At 37.7% G+C, this 24,033-nt stretch overlaps 1 protein-coding gene across 1 annotated transcript in view; it reads left to right on the top strand.

The window, feature by feature from the left end:
- The window catches only part of Tgs1 (trimethylguanosine synthase 1), a 33,492-nt gene extending 17,902 nt beyond the window's left edge, over positions 1-15,590 (top strand). The window contains exons 9-13 of the mRNA XM_042696125.1: positions 906-1,061; positions 3,503-3,646; positions 7,411-7,627; positions 8,312-8,390; positions 15,114-15,590. Coding sequence (XP_042552059.1) covers positions 906-1,061; positions 3,503-3,646; positions 7,411-7,627; positions 8,312-8,390; positions 15,114-15,236 — 719 coding nt within the window. The 3' untranslated portion in view covers positions 15,237-15,590. The remainder of the gene's footprint in view (positions 1-905; positions 1,062-3,502; positions 3,647-7,410; positions 7,628-8,311; positions 8,391-15,113) is intronic.
- Positions 15,591-24,033: the final 8,443 nt, after the last annotated feature.

Here is a 24,033-nt window from a genome sequence, read left to right as displayed (position 1 = left end):
TCCTCCCTTCGCATTCACATAGAGTGAATGCCTAGGGACCTATATAATTTATCATGTTCCCAGTGTTGTTGTTGTTGTTGTTGTTGTTGTTGTTGTTGTTGTTGTTGTGCCACCAGTATGTTACTTGTAGATTTATAGGCATATTTTAGTTACCACAAATGAGGGAAACCATGCAACCTGTGTTTGAGTCTGACTTATTTCGCTCAATATAATTTCTTCCAAGTCTTTCCATTTCCTATGGATGGTACAATAGCATTTTTTCTGATAGGAGAGAATAGTTCCATTATGTATATAAAATGTGATCATTCTTATCTACCTATAATGTTTGTGGCCCTCCCCCCCTCCCCCCAAAAAAAAAAAAGCTTAGAGCTAGATTGTTCCATTTGGAATATTTGCAAAGAGAAAAAAGAGAAGTATCTTTAAGAAAAAGAGAAGTTCTGTCACAAATTCATTTATGTTCTTGTGCACTTGAACAGAGAACCTAAAGGCAATTTTATACAGTTTTTAATACACTCAAATATTAATTGCAGGTAGATATGTCAGAGCTCAGAAAGTTTCAGATTTTGAAAGATTTTATAATTTCATTTGGGGATAATCAGATCATCAGTGCTACAAAAAAAAACTAGTAAAATGTTATATGTTCATTCTTTTTATAGGTATAAAAAATTGAATATTGGAAAGCCTTGGTTACTTTTCCAAGTTCTCAGATTAAAAACAAAACAACAGCTATAATGTGAAGCCAGTGGCATGGCCTTCCTGCTACTCTGGATGTGTCTTTACATGTGTTCTGAAACAATGCAAAGCTGTAACTATTTGGTATAGCTACTACCCCTTTAGACTTTGGGTTCTCTCTTTTTTTTTTTTTTTCCATAGTGAACACCTGTGTATTTTGCATTTTATTTTAGCTGAAATAAAGAAGAAAAAGAAGAAGAAAAAAAATAAGAACAAAAAGGTAAATGTGCTGCCTCATGAGATAGCTTCTGTTCCTGAGCTGGCAAAATACTGGGCCCAGAGATACAGGCTTTTCTCCCGTTTTGATGATGGCATTAAGCTGGACAAAGGTAAAGTGTGTATTTTTTAAGTTTATTTTAAAACCAGTAAAGCTGTAATATAGCAGAATTTTCATATCCTCCTTACTTGGATTCTGTTACTTCCACACTCACCATATTTATCCGTTCTCTGTTTATATGTATATGTATTTCTTTTTTGTGTGTGTGTGAAAATCCCATACAGAGGGGTTGTATTTCTGATCAATACATACATACTACTACCCTTTAATACTTTAGTCTGCATTTCCAAGAACAAGTATAGTTTAATGTAGTAATAATAATAATTATGTCTGCAATCTTCATGAATTGTCCTACTTGTGTTTCTTATACAATCTTTTTTTCTTTTTCAGTATAGGATCAGGTATTACATTTATTTCTCACGTTTCTCTAGTTTCCTTTAATCTGTAAGAGTTTGTCAAGTTCTCCCCATTCCCAACCCCAATTGGGGATTAAACCCAGGGCCTTACACATGGTAGATCTTGGCTTTGCCAATGACCTACACCCCAACCCACGTTTGACAGTTGCCATAGCAATGATGTTCTGTACAGTAGGCTTCAATTTGGGTATTTATGTATTTTTAAAACCTTAGATTGAGGTTTAATCTGTAGTTGTTGTATCTTCCAAAAGTAATGAATAAATTATTAAAAGGAATGGCCACTGAAGATTTAACAAATGCCAAACATTATAATTTAATTAATTGACATTGGGAACTTGAATTTTTTAACCTTTCCTATTCTGATCATGAGCAATTTACTTGCATACTGACGCTCATTTTCATATTAAGGTTTCCTAAATTCTAATTTTTTTTTTTTCCAGTTCTGGGGCTTGAGCTTAGTGCTTGGACATTGTCCCTGAGCTTCTTTTGCTCAAAGCCAGCACTCTACCACTTGAGCCACAGCACAGTTTCCAGCTTTTTCTGGATAGTTTATTAAAGATAAGGGTCTCATAGATTTTCCTGCCCAGGCTGGCTTCCAACCACAGTGCTCAGATCTCAGCCTCCTGAGTAGGTAGGATTACAAGTGTGAGCCACTGGCACCCAGCTTAAGTACGAGTCTTTATTAAACTATCAGAAGCAGAATGTCTTGATCCATAATAGATTTTTTGGAACTCATTATAGTTTTCTATCATAATTTGCAAAATATTTATGGCAGTTTATAACCATTCTCTTTTTTAAGGCTGGTTTGTTTGTGCTGGTACTAGGGCTTGAATTCAGGGCCTTTGCTAGAATTTTTCACTCAAGCCTGATGCTCTGCTACTTGAGCCTCACCTCTACTTCTTCATTATAGTTCCTTAGAACTAGGAAAAACTTGAAGGTCTGTAAGGAGTTTATATGGGCACCAGTAACTCACACCTGTAATCCTAGCTACTTGGGTGGCTGAGATCTCTGTTCCCAGCAAGCCCAAACAGGAAGTTGGTGAGACTTTTACCTCCAATTAACCAGCAAAAAGCTGGAAATGGAGCTGTGATTCACAGTAGCCTTGAACAACACATCTCAAGGGCAGTGCCTAAGCCCTGTGTTCAAGCCCCAGGACTGGTACCAAAAGGGGCAGTTTATACTTTTAATATTCCAGTAAAAAGGAGCCATTTAAATTTTTACTCGTGAGGAGGGGGGACAGGAAATTTGGCATATTGTTTTGTTCAGAGAAATGCCTCTGAAAAATGCATATTTCTACTAGGGGAAGAGAGTATATCTCCTTCCCTCCAGAATAAACACAGGACCACATTTCTGAAAGTGATGAGGGTACTGTTCACACGGTACTTAGGTTACTAGCTCTTTCTTTTTCAATCGTTGAAACATGCAGATTTCCCTCAACATGTCCAGTATAAACTGGGACATTGTTTTTCCATTAGGAGCTGAATTATTTCGGAAACTCACTGGTGTTTTGGGGAGCTAATGTTAGAACTGCTAACTTATAAGCGGTTCTTAGTACTTCAAACAGAAATATTGATGTTCTATACAGTTACTGGAGAAATGGGAGTTAGATGAATCTGGCTAAGAATTGGAATGTTAACTTGTACAAAAATTAGGCATAGCCAAGCATCGGTGGCTCACGCCTATATTCCTAGCTACTCAGGAGGCTGAGATCTGAGGATCACCGTTCAAAGCCAGCCTGGGCAGGAAACTCTGTGAGACTCTTATCTCCAATAAACCACTCAAAACTGGAAGTGGCATTGTAACTCAAGTGGTAGAGCACTTGCCTTGATCTGAATTGCTGAGGTATAACACCCAGGCCCAGAATTCAAGCCCCACAACGGACAAAAAAAACAAAAATAGGAATAGTACTGCTTTTTGTAACAAGCTTTGTTGAATTTTCCTTTAAAAGTAGTTAGCTTCAATTTTTTGGAAAAGAGAAAGTAAGCCTTTTTTAAATATGTAATAATTTTTTTAAATGTTTGTTTTGTTTTTACTCGGCTTGAAACTGAATGTCTTAACAGATCCCCTTCATTTGCAGAAGGTTGGTTTTCAGTTACACCTGAGAAGATTGCTGAGCACATCGCTGGTCGGGTCAGTCAGTCCTTCAGGTGTGACATTATCGTAGATGCGTTCTGTGGAGTTGGAGGAAATACCATTCAGTTTGCCCTAACAGGAAAAAGAGGTAATTAGTCAGTGATGGAAAAGAACTATTTTATTTGCAGTTTATTCAGTGAATGTTTTCATTTTTCTTTAGTCTTTCTAGAGATTCAGTAATTGACAGTTTTGTTAAATCATCTTCATAGTTGTTTGACTTTGGAATCAAGAGAAAGAAAATTTTCTTTATATCTGTCAGTGAAACCTTTAAGGAATAGGCCATGCATGGTGGTTCACACTTATATTTCCACTGTGCAGGAGTCAGAGGAAGGAGGATTATTGCTTGAGTCAAGCCTGGGCAAAAAAAAAAAGTGAGATCCTTTCTCAAAAGACAAACCAGGTGATATGGTTAACTATGGTAAATCAAACTATTCAGGAAGCAGATGCAGCAGGATTACGTTTTCAAGACTAGCCTGGGCAAAATTAACAACCCTCTTTTCTTAGAAACAAAAGGGCTCAGACATAGCTTAAGTACATGAGTCTGGGTTTGATCCCAGTACCTTTAAAAAAAAAAAAAGCCATACCCTGAAGATCCTTTTTTCCCCAATATCTTCTTAATATACATATTAGTTGATGATAATTTCCATTTTAGTAGATTTCAGCAGAATCCTATAACAATTTGTGTGGCATTCTTAATGTTAGCTGGGAAAATGTAATGTGATTCTGGAAAACAGTGGGGAGTTTAGATAAAAATTCAGTGGTCTTACTGTACCATTGGTTTTAGGATCATTCGCTAACTTCACAGTGTTTTAACATCCTAGGTAAAAGCTATTTTCACATTTGCCCAGAAATAACTATGAGCCATTCCTATAAGGTCAATTGTCTAAAAAACAGTTTTTCTTAAAAAATTGTAAAATTCATCTTTGTTTTAACATTGTATGTTAAAATTAAAGGTAAATATCTGGTCCTGATGAAGCCAATGAGTCTGGAAATTTTCTTTAAATATGTGAAACAGTTTTTATTGTATATTTTTATTTTATTGATTTTATCTTTTTTTTTCCCTAGTACTAGAGTTTTAACCTAGGACCTTGCACTTATCAGCTTTGGTGCTTTAACTGCAGACATACTTGCAGCCTTACTTCTGCTCCTTATTTTGAAGATGGAGTCTCACAGACTTTTCTCTCTGGGTTGGCTTCAAATTGTAAGCCTCCATATCTCAACCTCCTGAGTAACAGATATAGATAGATAGATAGATAGATAGATAGATAGATAGATAGATAGATAGATAGATAGATAGATAGATAGATAGATAGATTTTATTTTTTTTATTTTTTTGTCAGTCTTGGGGCTTGAACTCTGGGCCTGGGTGCTGTCTCTTCAGATCAAGGCAAGCACTCTACCACTTGAGTCACAGTGCCACTTCTGGCTTTTTCTGCTTATGTGGTGCTGAGGAATCGAACTCAGGGCCTCATACATTCAAGGCAAGCATTCTACCACTGAGCCACCTTCCCAGCCCCCTGTAAATTTATTTTTAACAAGTAAAGACCCATTGCCAAGGCTTTTGTAGTTTTAGTATAATTGGGTAAAGGAAAATAACTACTCTGAGTCCCAAGCCAAAGGGAGAATGCTTCTTCTGTGTTCTCACAGTCCAGCTCCTTCATGGCCCCTCAGTTTCATTTAATCTCACTCACTTAGCCAACACTGGGCCTTCCTTGTACTATCACAACCTAGCCTCTGCTCCAGCAGCATGTAGGACCAGAAGTGGACTCAGCTTATTCTGTGATGTGATGTCCTGTGCCCTGCTTCCCAGGCCAGAAGTGATTGTTGAGGTACTCTGAATGCTACTTGCAGATGTTCTTCCTAAAATTCTACTAGGTGGGTGAGCTGACTACAATATGCAAAGAATTCACAATAATTACAGATTGTGTGTGTGTACTCACCCATATGGACACATTTACAATTATACTTAATTCTTGAACTCTAGTGCAGGCATGTGTTTGTATGTATACATATAAAAATATGATTTGGTATGTGGTTTGTAGTATCCCTTTGTACAATGAATACCGTTATTGTCCGTAAATATAAATATACTAGGTGATTAGGGAATCTGCAAAGCTATTAGGGATATTATATATTCCAGTAGTTCAGCCTTGAGACTTCCTGATAGAAGTTTGCATGATAATAGAAATTTTCAGTGTCTGTACGGTCTAACAAGGTAACTAATAGCCACATAAGGTTTTTTTGGTGGTGGGGGAGGGGCCGTTTTTTGGTTCTTTAGGGGATTTTGTTTGTTTATTTGTTGAGAAAAGGGGCTTGCTTAGTACTCCTGTCTAGTCTTGAACTTAGTCTGCCTGCCTCCACCCCCTATATGCTGCACATTTTTCTTAGTATTATTAATTTTAATTAATCAAAAGGTAAAAGTTGCTGGTGGCTACCATTATTGAACAGCACAGATTTGTCATCGTTTCATTTATGCGGTAGTGTTTAATGTTGTGTTGGCCTGAAAATAACATTTGCCCATAAAAACAGTATAGATAAAACCAAGATTAACTAAGTAAATGTGACACTGAAAGTTAGTTTTTGTTTGATTTTTAGTATTTTTAATGAATTTAAAGAATAACAAATATATAAAGTATATCTTATAAGTTAGAATATTTGTTTATTTAAAACAGGAAAGACCTCATTAGAATTAGCCTGCTTTTGCAATACATTGTAATCAATAACATTATTGGGCTGCCAATTCTATAATAGTATTTACATTCGTTATACATCATGTACATTTAGAAAATAGGATATTCATTGTTCCAGTGATGTAAGGAATTACCTCTCAAAGGTGTTAATAAATCTTGAAAGTAGCATTTTTCTGAAAAACAATTCCATTCCCGTGATAACATGCTGTCTGTATCTAGGTTCCCTGTTGTCCTTGTATGTATAGAAAACTGCCCTAACACACATATTGCACATTCACACCCATGGGTGCAATTAACTATAAGATGTGAATGAGCTAACTTAACTTTTATTTGTGTTGGTTGCTATGAAATTGCAATAAGTTAAGTGAAGGAAAATAAAAGCCATCAGGGCTCCTCTACCTAAAGGGTCACTAATATCTTTTCATCTCTTATTCCTGACTTGGCTATATAGGTTTATAAAAATGCTTTGATTTGGGTTTTCTATAGAAGTTGTCAAATTCGTCTTCACTTGGGCATTTTCATTCTAAGGAAATTTGTCTTATGAAAGCAGGCATTTGCAAGTGCTTCTTGGCTGTTCATAGCATGGCAAGGGCTGACCACATATTTGATATTTGGTATACACTTTATGCAGCTATCACCTGTAGCTTAGGATTCTGGCTGAGAGAAGCACCTGAAACCTGCTCTTTCTTAACCACAAGTGAGTCTAATGTAAATAAAAACATTATGACTTTTAATCTTGACAAAAAGGTTGTTTGGGGGTTTGGAGAGGGGTGGAGGTAGACTTTTTTTTCCCCCCAGTCCTGGAGCTTGAACTCAAGGCCTGAGCACTGTCCGTAACATTCTTTTTACTCAAGGTTAGCACTCTACCACTTGAGCCACAGTACCACTTCTGGCTTTTTCTGCATAGTTTATAGGATAAGAGATATAAGATGAGAGTCCAATGGACTTTCCTGCTCCCCCAGCTGGCTTCAAACCATGACCTTCAGATCTCAGCCTCCTGAATAACTAGGATTTATAGGAATGAGCCACCGGCACCTGGCTTGTGTAAAACAGGTGGTTTTTTTTTTTTAATAGAATATCAGCATACTGTTGGACAAAAGCACTCTCCTATGTAACTAAAATCCGTGTCAACTGACTCATTTTTTTCTTTCCTGATTCTTAGTGATTGCCATTGATATCGACCCTGTGAAGATTGATCTTGCTCGTAATAATGCTGAAGTTTATGGGATAGCAGATAAGATAGAGTTCATCTGTGGAGATTTCCTGCTCCTGGCACCTTGTTTAAGGGCTGATGTTGTGTTCCTGAGCCCACCATGGGGAGGACCAGATTATGCCACTGCAGAGACCTTTGACATTAGGACAATGATGTCTCCTGATGGATATCCTTTGAAGTCCTAAGAGTTTACAAATTACTTGTGGAGAAGAGTGTGAGAGAAACTGGTGAAGGAGGGAGATACTAGCTAAAATCATTTGGTATATTTCAGTTTATTTGCAAAAGAAGGAAAAACCCAGATAATATAAAAAAAAAATCTCTGGTTGACCTTTAAAAGGAATAGCAAATGTGAAGTCACATACTACTTGACTTACTATTATAAAATAAGAACTTGGATATATTGTTTGGAATTATCCTCAAAGCTATTCTTAAGAGTCTTGAGTGGCAGGCACTGGTAACTCACTCCTGTAATCCTAGCCACTCAGAAAGCTGAGATCTAAGGATTCAAGCTCAAAGCCAGCCTAGGCAGGCAACTCCGTGAGACTCTTATATCCAATTAACCACCAGAAAAATGGAAGTGGTGCTGTGGCTCAAGTGATAAAGCAGTAGTCTTGCGCTGAAGAGCTGAGGGACAGGGCCCAGGCCCAGAGTTCAAGCCCCATGACCGACCCAAAAAAAAAGGCTTGAGTGACTGATTTATAGAATCTTGTATTTAATTTTCATGTAGCCTCCCTTGAAGGATTTAAATTTGTGCCTTTTCTATATATACTAAAATACATATGGCTTATTATTAATAAATATGTTTTTTCTGGTCAAAGACCAGCTGCTTTTTCCCTTAACTGCTCTCTACCTTTGAAATTTTCAGGCTTTCTCAGAAGATCACTAATAATATTGTTTATTTTCTTCCAAGAAATGCTGATATTGACCAGGTAAGCCTTGCTGCAGAATTTCTATGGGCCACTGATTTGTTACAAAGAATGGGCAGAAAAAGGATGCAGGTCATTTCCTCACCAGAGTGCCAGTTTGTGAGAATTGCCTATGTTGTGGACTGTAATTAGCTACTGGAAGTATCCAGCAGATAGATACATGTCTGTTACACTATCCTTCCTCTCCTCAGTTCTAGGAAACAAGGACACAAATCTAGCACTCTGGACTTTAATGAGGATGTATTTTCAGTGCATCCTTTTAACATGATTGAGTGTGTTGTTTTAGATACTATAAAACTAAACTAGCCACAGTCTGCTTTGACTGATATCTGCCTGGAGAATGAAGCCTAGCTAGAATTAAAGAGATAAGACCTTTCATTTGGCCAAGAACAATTTTAACTATATCTCCTATTTGTCCCTCAGCCACATTCTCAGCATCTTTTTTAGGGGCATTTCTTACCAGTTGATCTTCCATGTCTGTGCTTCTTCATGACTCAGAGCTAATATCTAGAGTTTTAGATAAGGCTTGGCTTTCTGATTCCATACTTCTTTTTCTTCTCATGTAATTATTTACTCTATAGCTGTCTTATCAGACTGTCCTTTACTGGGCTATTGTATTGTGATCCTTATCAATCCATCGATTGATCACTGTCTCTCTCTCTCTCTCTGTCTCTCTCTCTCTCTCTGGATAAATAGTTGGAAAGTGGTTGTTCAATGTAAATTTTTAAGTAAGTAAATTTTTGTCTAGTTAAATTAACATTTTCCCAACAAGAAAGTTAACTTCCTTAATTTCTGCTTTTTGGCTCTGGAAACCTGCCAAAATTAGGGCTGATAATTCATTCATGTTTTCTGCCTGTAGAGGGAGTAATAATACTAGAAAATAACACAAGTCAAAAGGAAACGGGGAAGACTTCAAGTTATTTTTTGTGGTATTAAATTTAGATCAAATTACAGTAGGAAGTCAACTTTTTCCTTCTTAAAAGAGAAAATGTATCTATATTTGATGAGAAGAGACAGTAATAAAAGACTGAGAGAAACCAGAGGTACCAAGAAACTGACTTTCTGTTCAGAAACACTGAGAATGTCACAACTTTGGGCTACGTTCCCGAAGTTCATGAGTCTGCTGCTTAAAACTCTAGCTGCATTTCTTCCTATATTATCCTAAACTAAATATGATGCATCACAAAAACAGGTTGTCTCAAAAATTATTCTGTGTAAAAGATTATGCCAGTTGTTCTCTGTATCCAGTGACATATTTTGTTGTGTTCCTTTTGGTGATACTAGGATTTGAACTCAGGCTCACACTCACTTGGCTTCACTTGCTCAGCTTAGCTTGCTCAGGTGGCACTATACCACTTGAACCCTTCATTTGAACTCACTTCAGCCCTTCATTTTGGTGGTCGTTGCCAGTTGGAGTCAACTGGACTTTTTCACCTCAGCTAGCTTTAAATCACATTCCACTAAATCTCAGCTTACTGTGAGTAGCTAGGATTATAAGGGTGAATACCCAGTTGGTAAAATTTTTCTAATTGTTCCCTTACTCTGATCTCTTGATTCTCTTTTTCTTTTGGAGCATTACTCTGGACATGAATCCCTTGCTATTCAAACTCTCACTTTTAAACTGAGAACTGAATAATTTTAAAACTCTTGTTTTGTGAGAAACTCTGTGAAAATAATCTCTCTAAAATTGCCATTGAACCTCAAAGACATGTCTTAGATTAGATTTAATTCAGAGAGCCACAGTGACTATTTTATCTACTTGATGCCTGTATTTTCTAGGTTTCCCTTCATTTCTTTCTTTGACCATCATGGATTCATGGATATCCAGCTTGAAATGAGAATCACCTCCTCTTTTAAGTAGTAAACCTAAGCAGAATGATTCATCTTCCCATAGAAGCTGCGTAGTAGTTACCAACCACCACTGCTGTGTGAAATCTGTAGTGGGCTAAACCTCTAGACATGAAGAGTATTGTCTCTTAGCCAGACATCAGGAAAATGAAAACAAGTTCTGATGCATTTTGAACACTAACTCTTATCTTTGTTTGATTTTCATAAATAGACATAGAATGGTACAGCTCAAAAAGTAATAACATATTCATTCCAAATGAATGCCTTAACCATGTTCATACCAATACAGACAACAAGTAACATTGGATGTAAAAAATAAACTGGGGGCATTCCATCAGGTAATTCCTGGCCTTATCCAACATACTATACCTGCCATAGCCTCTTCAGCTGTACATCCTGGCTGCAGTTAGACCAGCTTCCCTCCCCCCCCCCCCCCCCCCCCGATATATTTCATTTCCTCAAAAAAGTGAAAATATATTCAAATTAACATCATGCTTGAACAAAACGCCCTATGATTGTATTGTGTCTGTAAGTACAGAGATTAATCAAGGAATGTATCCCTTTCTAGAAGGCAGAACTCCAGGATCCCATTGGCTTTTTAAATTCCATTCCGTAGGGGTCTGAATGTGTAGCCCAGTGGTAAATTATGTGGTTAATATGACCTTGGATTCAATCCCCAACATAAAAAAGAAAAAAATTAGCAAAATTCCACTCTGTAATGTCAAGTGAGGGAAACATTCCTAATCATAGCAGTCACCACATTTCATAGGTTTTTTTCCTGCATTTTTTGTTTTTGTTATTTTTTTCAGTTTAGGGAAATGAACACAGGGCCTCTTGCATACTAAGCAAGCACCATATCATTAAACTACCTCCCCAGCCCCCAGTGGATTATTTCATTGGTGTGTAGAGGTAAGTAGATAGGAATGAGGTGTTTCTTTGTGCAATTTATAAAATTTGCCATGAGAAAAATAAGAGTAGTATACATTTGAATAAATAGAACTGTCTGCAAATGAGAGAATTCATTAGATGACACTTTCATTTGGAAAATATTTTAATATAACCAATTTCAACTCACTGGCATTGTTAATGATTTTGGTTAAAGAACAAAAATTTATAGTTGGTTTCTTTATAAATAGTAGCTCTGCAGAGGGGCTAGGAAGGTGGCTCAGTGGTAGAGTGCTTGCCTTGCATGCATGAGGCCCTGGGTTCGATTCCTCAGCACCACATAAGCAGAAAAAGCCGGAAGTGGCGCTGTGGCTCAAGTGGTACAGGGCTAGCCTTGAGCTGAAGAGCTGAGGGGCAGATCCCAGGCCCAGAGTTCAGGCCTCATTACCAGCAAAAAAAAAAAATAGTAGTTCTGAGTAATTCTATTATTTGCTTATTTAATAAATGGAAAATTAGGGCTTTAATGATTGCTAAATATTAGAATTAATTTAAAACTTCATGACAAAATGTTCTAAATTCAACTGGATGGTAGGTGGCTCATGACTGTAATCCTCTCTATTCAGGAAGCTGAGATCTGAGGATCACAGTTCAAAGCCAACCCAGGCAGGAAACTCCATGAGACTCTTATCTGCAGTTAACCACCAAAAAGCCAGAAATGGAGATGTGACTCAAATGGTAGAGTTCCAGCCTTAAGCAAAAAAACTAAGGGATGGACTGGGAAGGTGGCTGAGTGGTAGAGTGCTTGCCTGGCATGCATGAGGCCCTGGATTTGATTCCTCAGCATCACGTAAGCAGAACAAGCTGGAAGTGGCACTGTGGCTCGAGTGGTAGAGCTCTAGCCTTGAGCTGAATTGCTGAGGGACAGAGCCCAGGCCCAGATTTCAGACCCCACAACCAACAAAAAAAAAAAAGAAAAAAAGCTAAGTGAGAACAGCCAAGCCATAGGTTCAAGCCCCAATACCAGCACCAAAAAAAAAAAAAAAAAAAAAAGGTTCTGAATTAAATTAATATATTTGTAATGGGAATCTAGCCTACTGATAGCATTCTCATATAGTAAATCTGTATGCATGTGGTACTATGAAGTCATTCCAATGGATAGAGGACTTTAATCTTGGTTAGGGAACCAGAAACGTGAGAGACTAGTCCTAAGGACTGGATTAGGTTTCTGATACTTTCAAGAATTGTAGGCTTTAAAACAACTGAATCTGAAAATAGTCTTTACAACCCAGAGTACCCCAAAAGCATTCATCCTACCAACAATACTCTGCAAGTATACATGTATACTATACATGAATTTAATAAACATTTTCTGTAATATAGATACTTAGGATTCTGTACATTTCATTGGGTTATTATAAATTATAAAACCTGTAGGATATCTGTTAATTGATTTTATTACTGGTTTTATTTTCACGTAAGCTAGGGAAGTTATTTGCTTAGCTATTCTGCCATGACCACCATAATACCTTGCTGCTTCCCACTGAGGGGATATTTGTTGCCAAGAAGGAATAGATTTCATCTGTTACCACCTTAAGATTAGAAGCAGTGATTAGAAGATGAGGTGACAAGAAAAGCAAAGGGAATTTCTGATGTATTCAGAAAAATTCCTGATGAATCAGTTTCAGTTTGTACCTTTTTATGCAAAAGATGACAGATCTAAAATATTGTGGTGAAGTAGAAAGTCCTCATTGCCCTTGAATTTGACCTGCTGCAGGTATTCCTTCATTGCTCCATCCTCAACTCTCTTGTCCAAATTCTTCACCACTCTGGTCTCACAGTCTTTAAGGAAGATAGGAGGAATAGGAAAAATACTAATACTGCACTGAAGTGATAACTGAAAAACATTAGAGAGAGCCGGGTACCCATGGCTCAGGTCTCAGCTACTCAGAGGCTGAGATAGGAGGATTGCTGTCTGGAGCCAGCCTGGGCAGAAAAGACTATCAGACTCTGTATCTCCAGTAAACTATTATTAAAAAAAAAAAAAAAGCTAGAAGTGGAGCTGTAGCTCAAGTTTAGAGCACTAGCCTTGAGCAAAAGAAGCTCAAGGACAGCACTCCAGCCCTAAGTTCAAGCCCCAAGAGTGGTGCATGCATTTACACACACAAACTGAGAAACTGTTAGATTTAGATGAGCTGGTCAGAATTCCTCATTTTGCCCTTTCTTGTAAAATGTCAGCCTTAAATAAAGATAAACAAATAGAATGTAAAACACATTTCTAAGTGAGACCACTTGACTATTTCTAAATTTCTACTTTCATTTCAAGTGTTCCTTACAAAAAAACAGTATCCATGTGTTCTTTGAATCATTATAAGGTATTTGATGTTGGACTTGTTTTCATGTACCTCTGTTTATAAATGATAATAAGCACAGCCAACTTGGGTTGTTTTGTTTAAATCCTTTGGCATTGGTGTTGGTCAATGATATTACTGCATTGGTGGAACAAATTTTTTTTGAAGAGTGTATCATAGAATAGCGTGGTTCTTCCCTATTTATCTTCAACCTTGTTTCTAACAGGAAGTTGAAATAATTTTAAATACACTCTCATTAGTAATGCACAGTAAATCTGACCCTACCAGATGTATGTGTGGTTTCTATTATACCTCTAATTCTCTCAGCCCTTGAAACCAAACTAGACTGAACACCTTTTTTTGCAAAATATCTAACTGCAGTTTTACTAATGACAGTGCACAGGCTTCCTCTGCTTGTACCTAATACTTGAGATACCCCTTTCTCTATCCCTGCATGACTTCTGCCCTGCCTACCCAGGGTTCTCCACCATATTCTCCCTTCTGGCAATCTTTCCTGTTGCCACTCTAGTAATCTGATCTCTGTTGCCATGATCCTGGGTTAGAATTTACCATGTCTGTGAGCTAATAGATCTCTGAGATGGGGTGAGGGGATGCATCAAAACACAAGGCTTATCTGTGTAAGAACTTGGTGTGAAATATAGCTGTTTTGAAGCCTTAACAAAAAAAAAACAAACAAAATCAAGAGCCGGGTGCAAATGGCTCTTCCCTGTAATCCTAGAGGCTAAGATCTAGGGATCATGGTTGGAAGCCAGCCCAAGCAGGAAAGTCTGTGAAACTCTTTATCTCCAATAAAATACTGAGAGAAAAAAAAGAAGTGGCACTGTTGTTGTTCAAGTGGTAGGGTGGTAGCCTTGAGCAAAAGAAGTTCAGGGACAGTGCTCAGACCCAGAATTCAAGAATATTGTATTATCCAAATAAAAGAATCTTTAGCAGCTGATTGCACCTATTGTCCAGCATTAGCATGACATCATTTTGTTGTTATCTTTACAAAGGAGTTGGAAGAACCTTTAGCTCTCTGATAAAGAGAGTTGCTTATTATGTTGTAATACAGCTCAAAATAAGCTATATATATTTTAGCACAATAATAAGTTTTAAAAGACTTAAAGTAACTAAAAAAGAGCAACAGGTAGAGAATGTGGTTCATGTTAGGAGAACAAGAGCCTGGCTAGAAAAAGAAAAAAAAGTATAGAGACTTGGCTCCTCATGAGACTAGGAATCCTGGCTGGATCAAAGCTATCTTACTCTGCTGTGATCATAATTTATGTAACAAGTACTCCATAAATATTGTTCACTAATCCAGAGGGTGATATGAGGAGTGAACAAGACATAGGCCTTGGAAAGTGGCTTCTCCAAATGTCTGTGTAAATAAATAAGCCTGACATTTGAAGAAGGGTTTGTCCATTTTCTCTTCCTCAGAGATTTTTAGCTTATGACATTACAGAGAGCAAGACCTTTTTGCTTCATTAATACCTACCTGAGAAGTGATGTTTGAAATGGTTTTTTATTTGAAGGACTTAAAAAGCTAATCTTCCTGATACTTGATTAAGCAAAGTGAATGAATGAAAGAATTGTTCTAGAGATAATATTTGTGTATATGTGGCTTTCTCTCTGTTAATCTTTTTAGGTGGCATCCTTGGCTGGGCCTGGAGGGCAAGTAGAAATAGAACAGAACTTTCTTAACAATAAATTGAAGACAATCACTGCTTATTTTGGTGACCTGATTCGAAGACCAGCTTCTGAAGCCTAAATAAGAGGCCATATAAGGACAAAAAGATCATGTGGTAATCAACATTATCTAAATGAGACTGAGGAATGTCCACCTGTGCTCATTAACACTTTGTTACTCATATCTTATGTTACCACATGATATGGAGACCTTAGTGAGTTGTAATGAATATCAGTGAAGTGTTTTGAGATCTTTGGAGAACATTAACTATGAACCATATATTATACAGCAGAAGAGTCAAGTATCTGATATGGAAAGAAGTGTGCCTTTGTGTTTAATTTCAGTGTGTATCTATGTAAATGTATGTGTGTTTTTATTTTCTAATTTTTTATATTTTGTCTTAACATCTTTGTGTATGTACATATATATGTTTACAAAAATTCTGTAGATTTTTTATTTTGGTTCTTTTGTGTGTGTGTGTGTGTGGTGGTGTTTATGTTGTGGTTTTTTTGGTTTGGTTTTTTTACTCAGAGCCTCACACTTGTACACAGCTTGCTTCCTTAGCTGGCCCTCTACCACTTGAGCCATACCTCTAGCCTTACTTTTTGCTGATTAATTGGAGATGGAATCTTAAGGTCTTTTCAAAGCCTAGTTGCTTTGAAATATGATCTTCTAGATAACAATCTCCTAAGTAGCAGGGTTGGCATGAGGGCACCTGGCTAAGTATTCTGGTTTTAATGTAAAGAAATAGAAAATAATGGATGAGTTGTATTCTGTCCACCCATTTAACTCCTGTAATAATGTTAAAAATTAATGCTAGAAAAGTAAATAATGCAAAACAGTTCAAAAAGGAACGTCTCCCCAAAAATCCCTACACTTTATTCATTTATCTAAAGATAATCACAACTAACAATATTTATAATTTTTTGGAGAACAGAAAAAATTACAGTATACCCTAATACAAGTGTAATTTTTCCCCTTTATTCAACCTGCTTTCTTTTCCCCTTTCATATGCATTTTACATTCGTGTATCATGAGGACCTTTCCATATCAGTAGATACATGTCTTCTACCTCATTCCTTTAAATTGCTGTCTTATGTTCCATCTTCCACTCGTACCATCATGACCAGCATCCTATTGATGAACCCAGACTGTTTTCACGTTTTTGCATTACTGACTCTTCTGTGCCATCCTTACTTACATATTGCTGAGCAGGTGTCCCCTTTGGTCATTTCCAGCAGTTAGTTTGCAGGGAGGCAGAACGGTCTACATAATAGTTTTGATGGTATGGTTGAAACATGCTTTTATCTTACAGAGTTTGATGTTTTTAAGATTCCTGTTGCAAAATCAATGTGAAATATATTTTGTAATATACCAGTTTATATTCCTTTTTATTAAAATTGCAATGAAAGGAAAAGTAATATGTGTGGTTTAATTATTCAGCCAAAAAGTGTGTTCCATCATTTTTGCATGTAGGAAAGAGTGATACACAACTTTGCAGCTGTCGGGTTTCTTCTGGAGCCTTAATCTCTTAATAATGTGAACATGTGAGTGGAACATTAAGCAAAACATGATTTGAGCTGCATGATAGTACATGGGAAAATGAGATGAATTATAGAAATTTTCGATAAGCACTGGAAAAATCACACAAGAAAAATAACGGAGGGACTGGGAAAGTGGCTCAGTGGTAGAGCGCTTGCCTTGCATGCATGAGGCCCTGGGTTCGATTCCTCAGCACCACATAAGCAAAAAGAAAAAAGCCGGAAGTGGCGCTGTGGCTCAAGTGATAGAGCGCTAGCCTTGAGCTGAAGAGCTGAGGGACAATGCCCAGGCCCAGAGTTCAGGCCCCATTACTAGACCCAAAAAAAAGAAAACAACTGAGTATATATAGCTCACTGGTAGAGTATGTACTTAGCATTCATGAGACCCCAGATTTAGTCTCCGGAACCAAAAAAAAAGTTGTTGAGTATGCTAAATTAATCTCTTGAAATTTTACATGTATACTCAATTGCCCTGCAGTACAAACAGTTGAAGTAGTCATGAAGAATAAAATTACTTTTTATTAATTTGAAGCATCACAATCTGTCCAAATGAGAAAAGGAGTTTTACTAGAGATTAAATTCAGGCTCAGTAGGCAAGTGCTGTACTAGACCCTGAGCCACAGTCATCTTATACTTCATTATGTACCAGTACTGGATATCTCAAATTTGTCCATATTTTGAATCAAGCCAGCATTGGTCATCAGCAGTTGTGTACATGCGTACATTTTCCAGGGCACATCCTATTTGGATATTTCTAAAATTGACGTCTTTCTAAATACATTTAACTTTTTTTTTATTTAGAGAATACTTTATTAGTTTCTATAATCAAACCCACATAGATAAGACCTTACATATTTAATACAGTGCGTTTACTCCTGTACAAATGGAAAAAAATTAAGTTTAACATTTCTAGACCAATATGGCTATTAATTTCTGTACAATGCCAACTCAACATGGTAAACTGGGATACTTTTTCCAAAGTTGACAGCACAGCTAAAGTTTCCAAAAATTCAAATTATATATATGTATATATTTATATTTATATAAAAAGACCAATAATAGCAGTATAAATACATTTAACCTTATATGCATAGAATAAAAAGACTAGCAAAGCTAAAGTATTCCTGTCCCACTGATCACTCTGATATATAATCATAGACCTTTTTTGTTTTTCTGCTGGTACTGTGGATTGAACTCAGGGCCTGTGTTTGCTCAGCTTGCTTGCTCACCTGGCACTCATCCTTTGAGCCACACCTCCAGCCCAGCATTTGCTGGTTACTTTGGAGATGGAGTCTAGCAAATTTCCGTTGGGCTGGCCTCAGACTGTGAACCTCCTCTGTACCTCAGCTTCCTAAGTGGCTGAAATTACACATGTGAACCACTTGAGTAAAGCACTTTATCAGATTTTTAAATGGGCATCTGGGCAGGTTCCCGTGGCTCACACCTATAATCTTAGCCACTCAGGAGACCGAGATCTGAGGGTTGTGGTTCTAAGCCAGGCTGAGCAGAAAAGTCCCCATGAGACTCTTTTCTCCAATTAACCACTCAAAAACCAGAAGTGGTGCTATGGCTCAAAGTGGTAGAGCACCAGCCTTGAGCAAAAGAGCTCAAGGACAGCACCCAGGCTCTGAGTTCAAGCCCCAGGGCAGACAATAAACCTTGTCTGATACCATTCTAGTTTTGCCATGTCATGTCAATATGAACTAGTTTGGAGGGCAGGCAATTTGGAGATTTCTGGAGATGGAAGCCAGGTCTCCATGCTGCTAGGCAGAAGCTCTACCACTGAGCTATACCTCCAACCTCTACTTAATTTTTTTTTAACATAAAATTGTTTTGTAAAGGAAATTTGGATATTACTATTAAAAGTCTTATTATTGTTTTAATGTTTGTATAATGTGAGAAATGTCCAGTCCTTCACTTTGGGAAGCTAGGATAGATGGTGGGTGAAAGACACACTGTCCATCTTAGGAGTTGTGTAGTATGAACTTCTCACTGGTATGTTATCAGAGTTGGAGACATCTAAGCAGAGTAGAATTTTCAGGTTACCAAACTAGGACAAGACATTCCTGGAAAGGAAAGCAGCCTCTAGAATGTACAAAGGAAACCCCAGAGTATTTAGGTATCTGAATGCTAATCTCATGTAGGAATTGCTGAAGTAGTGGCTGGAGAGAGAGTGGGTTTCCTATGCTGGACTGAGGCTAGCTAGCTACATTCCAAACACAGAGGAAGTTGTTAAGCCCAGGGCTTGGTGAAGCCCACGGGCCCCTTGTCAGAAAAAAAAATGCTATAAAAAGCACAGAATAAAAGTTTAAGGTTACAAAACAATACCAACATACCAAGATATTTTAGTATATATTTATTAAAAGAGCAAATGTGACATAGTAAATATTTTTATTAACACTTTAAGCAATGAAAATTACTGGGGTGTCCACTAGCTATTAAAATTTCAGAATAGTATACAAGTAAATGGTATTTTAAGGAAATTATAGCTGGTACTAGTGGTTCATCCTATAATCTAGCTACTGAGGAGTCTTGAGATCTGAGATTCACAGTTTGAAGCTAGCCTAGGCAGAAAAGTCTTAAGAAATTTTTGTCTCCAATTAACCAACCTAAAAAAACAATGCATCAAGTTGTAGAGTGATAGCTGATGAAGAACACAAGGCCTTGAGTTCAAACCCCATTATTGGCACCCAAAAAAAGACAAGGAAAATTAAAACAGCTAAAATATTACATAAAGGTATTAACATATTTAAACAGCAGTTATTGAAGGGGGAAAAAGTAACTGTGTATAGTGGTATGCGTCTGTGATCCTAGCATTTGGGACTGAGGCAGGATTGTAAATATATATCATCAGTGTATTTAGTTGCAAAGCACATGTGCTGTTAGAAGTTTGTTTTCTGTTCAGTGATTTCTGTATTCACAGATGGCCTAAGTTCTATCCAGGAGCCTACAAACTTCAGATGAGCTTTTAAGTCATCTAACACAAATGAATTGGGTCAGTTCAGAAGCTAGAGGCAAAGAGAGGCACTGCTCACAGTCTGACTAAGGGGAGGGCTGGTGTGAGAGAGGCAAAGGAGGCAGAGCTCCTAAGAGGGGGCAAGTTAACATCACTCCCTGCAGGATCCTTGACTCCTTTCCAGCCCACTTCTTGGGGCCTTGTGAAACAAGGTAATCTCAGCAAGAGAAAGAGTTAATGCTCCAGTGGTGAGTGGGGAATGCATTCCCTATGTAAGTGAAGTACCAGTGGAGATTCTCAGGAATAGTACACATGAGAATCAACTAGATTAGCATTTCCCAATAGAATGTACTGTGTAAACTACTAATGTAACAACTTTCTGAAAACTTTAGAAATTAATTTTAGTAAAATACTGAACTATCCAAAATACCATTTTAACATGTAATCTATATAAACAATTGTTAATAAGATTTTGTTTTTTGAGATAGGATCTTATTGTACATAGTAAGCCCAGGCTTACCTGGAATTCATGATCAATCCTACCTCAGTCCAAAATGCTAGGATCACAGACCTCTACCACCATACCCAGCTATGTTTTTTTTTCTTCTTCAATAACTGCTGTGTTTTAAAATTACAGTTTGTACTACATACATTTTGAGTTTTTAGTCTCCACATATGGCCAGAACTAATGGCTCCCCATTCAATGGTCACATCTAGATATCTAGAGAGGGAAGAAAAAAAAAAAAAGAATACTATTTTGTACTTCATTTGCTACTAGTGATAAGGACAGTAGAGTTCATTCGCAGGTAATAGGGAACCACACACAGGACCATAATGGAGAAAGTAAACTTACTAGATTTGCATTCTATAAAGAGAATAAAATACTTAAAAGTTTTCCTTCCACCTAGGGAGGTGGAGATCAATCTTTGAGAGTATTTCAGGTGGAGTTTAGGAAGTCCTATGTCAAAGTTCTGTTAATTCCAGTTTGACTGTCTTGATTGAAGTAAACTCAGAATTGTTTAATTATGAATACTTCTAGCCTAGATGCTTGAGACAAATATAACTGATATATAAAATAGTGTGTATGCTAAAGGTTTGGCTAAATAGTTCCTGAACCTAGAATGATTGATTTTTATTGTATTTCTTTTGTCTGTGCCAATCTTGGGACTTTAACCCAGGATCTGGACACTGTTCCTGACCTTGTATGCTGAAGGCTAGCACTCTACCATTTGAGCCACAGCTCACTTTCAGCTAATTTGATAGTTAATCAACATCTCATGGGCTTTCCTGCCTGGGCTCATTTCAAACTGTGATCCTCAGACCTTAGTGTCCTAAATAGCTAGGGCTACAGGTGTGATCCACCAGCACTCAACTGGGTGAACTTGTTTTGCTCTTTGAGGTCTCAGATTTCCTGGGAACTTGAGGCATCAGAACCAATGAACAGCTCAGGCCTGGGCCACACTCCACTCTGGGGGAGAGGGGACCTTTCTCACTTATACCCACAGTAAAGGATATTCTAAGACACACTCCTTTCACTCAAATCCACTTTCTTTAAATTATTTGTCCAGTAAATAAACTGAAAAATACCCAAATACTAGTATTTATTAGGAAATGCAAATAACATGAAAGCTATATATTTCTTCTTAATTATTTGTTGAACAATAAGTATGCCAGACATGGGTATGCCTTGATTCACTAAGCTAATGAAAACACCTGCTTATATTCATCAGTTTGCAATTTAATCATCTGTTGGCCACATTGCCTTTTGTAAAAGCAAAACAATAAAAGGGTTGATGGCTTAGAGCTCCTATGTCTCACTTCCAACCTAAGCCTATGGCCATGACTCAAAAAACAAGGTGAAGCCCTGTCGTGCACAGGTATAGCTTCTTAGTAATACCATCCCTGGCCTCTGTGTGCCATCTGTTTCTCCAGGGCTCTCCACATTGATGCACTGAGATGGCACTAGCTGCCCCACTGTCTGTTTTCATTGTGTGTCTGGCCTACCTTAGTCCAATCCAGACGTACCCACTTGATGTCACTAATCTGTCTCTTAAAAGGAGACAGATCTGTCCTGAGGAATTACTTGAGGATTAAAAAAAAAAAAAAGGCATGACACCAGAACATGATAAATTATACAGGACTCTAGACATTCACACACAGTAAGATCAAAAGAGAATAACTTAGGGGAGGAGCCCAAAGAGGCACTGCCTCAGTGCCTCTGATCATATAATATTTATTGAAGTAAGTTCTGGGAAATGGAAACAAGAAGAAAAAAAGGCATGAAGATGTTCAAAGCATATAAGCAAAAAATTTAACACAGCTTAAATGTTTCATGAAGAGGAATAGCTGAAGTATATTTCCTCCACTTTGTGTAGTAGTATACAGCCACTATTATGCATTGTGACTAATAACATTATGGAAATGCCTTTGTTCAAAATCTGTACAGTTCCAAAGAATCTGATATATTCCCTAGCACAAAGCACGGTACTCTAGACCCCTGTTTTAGGTCCACCTACCCGAGAGGTTGACCAGAGTGGGTCTTGTGGGTACTGTCTGCTCTCCTTGCAGGGACCCCCACATCTATACTATTCTGCTGTGTCCTTGCTTAATCTCAGCACAGATACCAGAGGGCCTAGGAAAACATGGGTTGAAACACATCGATACAAGTTCTGCCCTGGGACCCTCGCTCATGTAGATAATTTCCTCTTCTCTATGCCCACCATATAAACAGAACAAAAGTAGATACCTTTGTTGTGAATGCCTACAATGAGAATCTTTAATTTCTAATTTCTTACCAGAAGGTTAATGAGAATCACACCACTTGGTATCAGGATTCACTTTAGAGAAGTGTTTCTACTTACATTCCATCAGAGAATTAGAACAGATGGGAAAACACTTATACTACATTATAAAAAAAACCAATAAGCAGCATTTCATTGAAAGGCAGAAAAATGAGAGCTGAGGTTATAGCTCAGTGGTAAGAGCACTTGTTTAGACTGTATGAAATGCTAGGCTTGATTCCCCAGCACAGTAATTTGAAAACTACAGAAAATACATAGAATAAGAAGTAGATCTTTACATTAGCATCAGATAGTGATCTGTTCTTCTCAACATATTTATGAATTTGCAAAAAGTGGTTTACATTTTCATAATTATTTGTCTTAGGAATTTGGCCTTATGTGACAAAATGTTCTCCTCTACTTTCCTAATGTATATCCTAAGAAGAGGGAAGTCTTTATAGTTACTAACATGTGAGCAGCCTGAGCTGGCCTTGATGGTTCTGCCTTCCAGTATATACATCCTGTATAAATCCTCTCCCCTTTGTTGTGTCAGCCTGACAACCCACTGACTTTCTTCTAACCAATGGACTGGTGAAACTGATAGCATGTCACTTCTGAGACAAGGTTGCAAAGGGCCATAGCTTCCATGTATGCACTCATTTGCACTCTAGATAGCTCACCCTGAGAGAAGCCAGATTTCACATACAGGCAAGCAACAGACCAACAACTACGTAAAAGCTCTTGAAAAAGGATCTCTCCCCAGGCAAGTCTCCTTAAGAACATAGCCTCATCTACCAGCTTAACTACATTCTCACAAGAGACCTCAAGCCAGCCTCTATGTTCTCTACCACAGAAGATGAGGTAACATTTGAATGTTGTTTTAACCTGATCAGTTTGAAATTGATAAATACCATTAACAGATACCCGAAACAAGATCAGATATGTTATTAAGATTAGATATGTTATTAAAAGCTGGAGCTACAGGCTGGGAGGTGTTGCTAAGTCGTAAAAAACATGCTTAGCAGGTACAAGTTTCATCCACCAGAAAAGCTAAACAACTTTTGCTTGGGTCTTTTATTTATTTTCACAATGCTAGAGCTCACACTCAAAGTCTTAGACATACTAGGTAAGAGCTCTACCACTGAATCATATCTCCATCCAAGTTCAGGGGTTTATTCTGTGTAGCCTGGGCAGGCCTTAAACTTGCCTCAGTCAAACTTTGTAGGCATGAACCACTATACTCATCTACCTCCAAGTTCAGTGTTTTGGGTCTGAGTATTTTGTTTTGGAGGTATGGAGGTTTGAACTCAGAGCCTCCAGTTTATAAGGAAGTTCTCTACCAGTTGAGCCATACCTCCCATCCTCAAGTACAAATTTTTTTTTTTAAATTTAATTTAATTTTATTTGTGAACATACTGTACAGAGGAGTTACAGTTACATGGGCAGGATAATGCGTACATTTCTTACCAAGCATTGCAGCCTCCTCCTTTGTTTATCCTTCACATCCCTTCCCAGCCTCCCCCCTCCCCCCCTAATCCCAATCCTTCTCCCCCCCCCCCCCCCCCCCCCCCCCGCACCAACGTTGTAAAGCTCGTTTTGGA

This window comes from Dipodomys spectabilis, unplaced genomic scaffold (genome assembly GCF_019054845.1).
Source record: "Dipodomys spectabilis isolate Male_0828 unplaced genomic scaffold, ASM1905484v1 ptg000199l, whole genome shotgun sequence".
NCBI classification, from domain to species: Eukaryota; Metazoa; Chordata; class Mammalia; order Rodentia; family Heteromyidae; genus Dipodomys; species Dipodomys spectabilis.
This window is presented reverse-complemented; position numbering and strand designations above follow the sequence as displayed.